This window comes from Sceloporus undulatus, chromosome 1 (assembly GCF_019175285.1).
Source record: "Sceloporus undulatus isolate JIND9_A2432 ecotype Alabama chromosome 1, SceUnd_v1.1, whole genome shotgun sequence".
Lineage (NCBI taxonomy): Eukaryota > Metazoa > Chordata > Lepidosauria > Squamata > Phrynosomatidae > Sceloporus > Sceloporus undulatus.
This window is the reverse complement of record NC_056522.1, coordinates 135,880,401-135,886,632: the sequence shown is the minus strand read 5'-3', so window position 1 is coordinate 135,886,632 and position 6,232 is coordinate 135,880,401. Positions and strand designations below refer to the sequence as shown.

Below are 6,232 nucleotides of genomic sequence, written 5' to 3'. Positions count from 1 at the left end.
CAAAGTGGAATCACAATGCTATGATTGTGTAGTGTGAAACACCCCGCATACTCTTCATCCAGCCTCTTCGACTGATTTTGGGATCCCATGCCTTCCTAAATTGGAGGGGAGTATCCAAAGTCCTATTTGTGTGGGTGGACAGCCACAGTTTTTCAATCATCATGGATTACATAAGAACAATACTGCATTTTATATGGGCAACAGAGTGTGAAAAACAAGTCTGACAAATCTGAAACATAGATTATTCTCTTAGTAGTTGTTCCCAAGGGATATCCAATTTAATCTTTATTATTGTAGTAGATCCAATCATTCACAAGATAAGTAAAATTCTTCCTGACAAGGGGTCACACACAGAGAGCTATTGAAGAGGTCCACAGGAGAAATAGTTTAATTTTCCACTCAGCCATGCAGTCCCTTAAGAAGATGCTCCTGAAGACATAGTTTGTACACTGCAGCCAGAAAATGAAGCCTTATTAGGTTAATCGGTGAGTTGGTAAACATGTCTCACCACCTCTCATACTGACATTATTCGATGCTTGTGCCAGGTTTGGCAGGGCCTTTCTGCCACCATCTTGGTGGCCCACCATACTCCACTAGTGCAGTGGACTTCCCACCTTCCCTCTCCTTCTTCTATGAGTGGAAGATGGGTGCAGCAGAAGGAAAAGGTCTAGGTAGCAAGTGTTGTTGCTGGTAGGCATTACTTCAATTGTTCCACAAATCCTCTAGGATCCTGAGGCAACATCGCTCCATAGCCACTGTGCAATAATGAACAGGCCAAAGGATAGTCACAACCACTCAGGCTCTTCTATTCCTTTGCCAGACTGACTATAGATTTTGCGGTGGGAGGGTGACTTGAAGGCTTGCACGCACGCGCGCGCGCACACACACACACAAAGTGTCTGCAATGTTGGTTGTGACACTATTGTTGAAATAATTTACAGTGACTCCATCTAAAAATGTGACCTGTTTATTGTAAATGAAAAGCATTCATAACAGTGCAAACAATTCTTTGGTAGATTTAAAGTACAATAAAAATTAACTAAGATTTCATTTTTGGTAGGAGATGGCGGTTTGTTTGTTTGTTTTTAAAAAAGAAGAAAATAAATATGAAACAACCACAACTGAAGAACTATTAAGAAAATGATCATTCAGCCATTGGCTACTGTCTTTAAAATGTTACATGAGCTTTTAATCCACAGAACATATTTCATTTTTTTTTACAAAGTTTAATTTCTTTTAAAATTTTAGAATCAGACCTATTTCCTAATCCAGTTCTCTACCAGATGTTTAGTAGCAATAAATGCTAAAATGCATATAATTTTACATACTATCTGAAGAAATACTGATTAGCTTTCCATTTTATTTCAACAAGGAAAACCAGAGGTATATTTGGCTAATGCATAAGTGGAAAAGATATTTTTAAATGACTGAGGCTGCAATTCTATATCCACTTACCTGGGAGTAAACCCCACTGAACTGAATGGGACTTACTTCTGAGTAGACATGAATAGGACTGAGCTACAAAATACCTGAGCAGTTTTTTTGAAATGACACAACATTGGAAATAAAGTATGGTTACAGTTCATCTGGTTTTCTAAAGCTAGCAACATACTTCAATAGTATTATCTATTCTCATTTCCAAATCTGTGCAGATGTGTAGGAAATTTTAGGTAACAGTTTGGAAAAGAAAAGCATAATGTGGATTTTCAATAAAGCCTAATATGTGTATTCAACATTCAAAAGATAACCACTAAAATCATTTATGATACTGAAGTATGTGTCTTAATGTATGGCCACTTTATCAATAAAACTGCCTTATAGTATAATCTTGTTTATATTTGCTTGAATGTAGACCCCTTCGCCCATGTTTAATGGAGCTTACTTCCAAGTAAATTCATTTTCAACTGCAGCCTTAAACAGTTCATTAAAATATGATTTATCATTTTATATGCACTCCTAACATATTTTGCTTACCAGCACCATTTACAGATACTGTTCCTATCCCCATTATACATGTTTTAGTTAATATTTATTTTTGATGAAAATGATTAATGCAAGGAAGTTATTAAATGGACACCTTGATTATCATAAAAATTAAACACATCATTTGAAAAGGTCCATTTAATTTTCCTTTTTTCATATAGCATTAATTCTTTCAATCTTGAGTCCTAAATTCTAAAGATTTAAACTCAAATTACTTCAGCTATATTTTTACATAGTATCTTGGGACTTCAGGGAAATGCTGCTAAATTCCATGAAACTAAGAGTCATTCTCAGTGATAAGCACCACCAAACATGTCTGTCAAATGAGGTATGCATGTTTTCCTTCACTTATTGTAATAATACATGCTGGTTATAAGGAGGCAATGTGGAAGATATAAAAAGTAAACAATGGCAAGTTAACTAAGACACACATTTGACAGTGCATTCAAACAATCTTAATTAGGAACACAGATTCACATAACTGTAATTATTAACATGAATTATGGTACAAGGACTGCGGGAGAAAACAAGTACTATGTTAAAAATTGAAAATGAAACTGGCATTTTTTTAAAAATGTAAAGGAGCATCTAATCCCTATTTGGTAAGCCTTCTCTCTGATGTATTTTTCATTAATCATGTCACAATATAGCTATGGACTTGGTTTTTTTAAAAGAGTAAATCTGTAGATATCTACCTCGACTCAGCACCCATGACAGGAGCCTAAAAAGTAAAGGATTTAATTTAAAGCACTTAAAAGCCTTCGCTTTTTATATAAGGATTTGGTGCGTAACACTGGTTTTCACTTTTCACATTTCTAAGGTAGTGCTACATGGTGCCTTATGCATTTGCATAGTGGGGGGCAGGAATACTCTATAGCATCCCAGCCCCAGAAAATCCTATTTGCCTTAGGGTCACCATAAGTTGGAAATGACTTGAAGGTACATAGCAACAACATAATGAAAAACAAGTTGGCACTGTACTAAGTGAAGCAGGAATAAGGCTCCTTTAATAACTGTAGAACAAATGAAAATATAACTGCTGAAGTTTTTCCCCATTCTTTGAACCCGACAACAGAGAAAGCTGTACCCACTGACAGGTAATAGTTAAAGGTGTAGGACACCTGCCATTAAACCAACTGACTAACCAAGAAAAATAGGTGATGACTCAAGATACACTGTGGGGTCTGAATTTAGATCTGACCAAGGCACGTGATAAAGGCCAGGAGCAAAATGTTTGCTAAATTACACTCTGGGAGGTCATCGTACAAGTAATCTCAAAGGAATGCAGCAGTTGCATACGGAATTTGAGAGGGTCATATTATTTTCCAATCATTGTGGAAATTATATTTTTTCCTAAAATCAAGGTATCTCACTGTCATATATTTCCTTGTTTTAATGACCATTTGATTTATTTCTGAGTTCATATTGTTGCCTTTCAGAAAGTGTAAAAGAAACCCTTCTTTGTTTTTACTGTTTGTGGCATGAGGAGCATTTATGTGTGACAAAGAACTTTCTAAGAAGTATCCATGATGTCTTTTCCATAAAAAGAATGATGCTTTCAGATTTGGGCAAGAATGCCAAAACCTTAGTCAGTCCGCCCACGTCATACATAGGCGACTTTTAATGAATGGCATGCCCCCGCGGCACTCATGCCACCGCATGTACAATAAATGATTACAAAATGATTTCAAAACAGTTGAATTGCTGAATTCTGATATATCAATGTTTTAAGAACACTAACAGCCTCATGTGAAAATCTTTTAGAATCGTATATCTGTTAAGACAATTCCACTACACTTTGAGACGATAAAGGAACGATAAAGCAACGATATATCATAGTCTCATCTGGTCTGCAGTGTTGGAGGTGGGGAAATTATTCACATCTGCTTAGGTGGAGAATAAAGATATTCTGTAGCTCTGGCTAAAACTATACAGCAGTCAAGAAGGTTATCTTGTTTATTGCTCCAGAAAAGATTTTCCCCACAGCCAAAGAGTTAAAATGATGCAACGATGTATATTCCAGCAGTGTCCTTTCCCCCCATGACTATACAGATTTGTGAACTGTGAATTTACAGTTTGTTATATAAAAGTTTGCAGCAGACCTCAGTGGGCTGTTCACTTATAATCAAGCACATGCTTTCCATCCATCTCTTAGGCATTATTTTAAGAAGTGGAGAGAAGGCAATTGCAGGCAGTGGATAGGATAAGACATTAATTCTACCAGTGGAGGTGAAAGAATCTATCACAAAATGAAGGTTCTCCCCAGATGTGGCACTGCCACAGCAAGAGGGGTTGAATAAACCGCATCGTAGCACAACTAGCTGCCTTAGTCAAATGTTGGTCTCAGGAGGGTCTAACACTGTTTTTTATGAGACAGCTGGCAAGCTGGGCATCAATACTGAGCCATAACAACAACAAAGCTTTTGAATCCAATGGAAAGGTACCTGGCATTTGCCCATCAGTGTATGTAGAAATAAAAACGAGGCCGGGAGCCTCAAACCACTTGCCAAAGGCTTCTTTTTAAAAAGTAGCACCAGCTTTTAGTTTATTGAACCTGAGAAATTTTAACACAAAGTTATCCTGACCTGTATTGTATATTCCCTTTCAATACTTTTACAGTGTGGCTTTTTAGTGGGATACCAAGTAAAATTTTACATTTTCTTATACTGTTACACCATCATTTGAATGCTGTCCTGTAATGTCTCGATTTGCTGTTGTGGTTTTAAGCCTACTGTTACCTGTATTTGCCATCATCAGATATCCATATGACTTGATATGTGCGAGTTGCAATGCAAACTTAGGGCTTATTTGCCTTGTTAATAGTTTGTTTTAAGCAAACAGGACAGCAAACTCCTTTGAGCTTCACAGGTGTAGCACAATCATGGGGTGGACACGATTCAACATAGCAAGTTATCTGACCGACCTGTTTGGAAAATTGTAGCAAAGATTAAGTATATAAGCAGTGATTGATAAATTAAGAGATTCAATATTTGTATTATTCAGTCCTTCCAACATGTATTATGGCTTGAACTGCTGAGATACAAATAAATTTTTACTGCAATTCTGAGTTCAGGAAAATTCACTAACATGTTTCATTTCTTCCCAAAACAAAGTAAAAATTAAATTTAAAAAAAAAATAATATGAGGGCTATAGAAAAGAATTTGTCCCTAACTTGCAGATCTGTCTATGGACTCAAAGATTAAGAGACATCTTTCTTTAGTGTAGTTGACACAAAACATAGGGAAACTATTGTAATACTGAAATGCCATGTGCTTACAGAAATGCTGGAGACAGTAACTAACAATTGGTTGAAGACTCATTAAAATAAATTTACAATAAGGGAATGCTATCTCCAATAGAGGATAAACATAGTGTTGAAGCTGTAACCTTCAGAACCATTGTGAATTCAACTATTTTTCAGGTTTCTGAAACATTAATTCTATCCAACACTGGGCTAGTGGGAAAAGTGCAGGTATAATTACAGCGCTTTAGAAATAAAGTTTAATAATAATAATAATAATAATCTTGTTCTGCACAAGCAACACCTTGCTGAATCATCTTTAATGAGTGAAGCAATGCCTTGTATAAACAGAATCAAAGTACTGTACTGGATTAGATAATTGATGAAAATGGACTTCTGCAAATGGTAAAACATGCTGGCAGAATGACACACTTGACACCAATAATACAACTCATTAGCAGTATTCAAACACTGGCAAGCGTATTGGCACAGCCATCATGGCTAAATGCTTGCTGTTTTTTTCTTTTCTTTCAAAGATGGTCAAGAAGCCAGATTTTATCCTCAATACATGGTCCCTGGAAGTAGTTCTTTCCAATGAAGAAACAAGCCAATATACTGAACAGCAGCTTGTCTCTTTGCTAGGGAAAGCTGCTGAGCCAAAACAGCAAGCTGCAATTGTAAGCATGCTTAATTCCTGCTTATTCTGTCATATCTGATGAATTTGAAAACTATGCCAGCAGACCCATTTACTTATAAACTGAAAGAAGTGCACAATGCAAAATCAGTAAAGATAGCAATCCTAAACATACTTTCCTTAGGATAAGCTTCACTTACTATACAGCTAACCGAATACACACAAAACTGTGCTTTAAGCCATGTTAAAACATAAACATGAATGTTCTGCCTGCTCACCTTGCATTCACATGTGGTGCATGGATCTTTTTTCCAGGTTTCATTACTGGAATATGATTTGCCATTTTCATCAGTGCATTCAGTTCTACTGAGCC

At 36.3% G+C, this 6,232-nt stretch overlaps 1 protein-coding gene across 1 annotated transcript in view; it reads right to left on the bottom strand.

Annotated features, from left to right (window-relative positions):
• Positions 1–951: 951 nt before the first annotated feature.
• The window catches only part of PXDN (peroxidasin), a 121,085-nt gene continuing 115,804 nt past the window's right edge, over positions 952–6,232 (bottom strand). The window contains 2 exon segments of the mRNA XM_042470403.1: positions 952–4,906; positions 6,138–6,232. The exon segment at positions 6,138–6,232 is cut by the window's right edge and continues 10 nt beyond it. Of these exon segments, the coding sequence (XP_042326337.1) occupies positions 4,781–4,906; positions 6,138–6,232 (221 nt within the window). The 3' untranslated portion in view covers positions 952–4,780.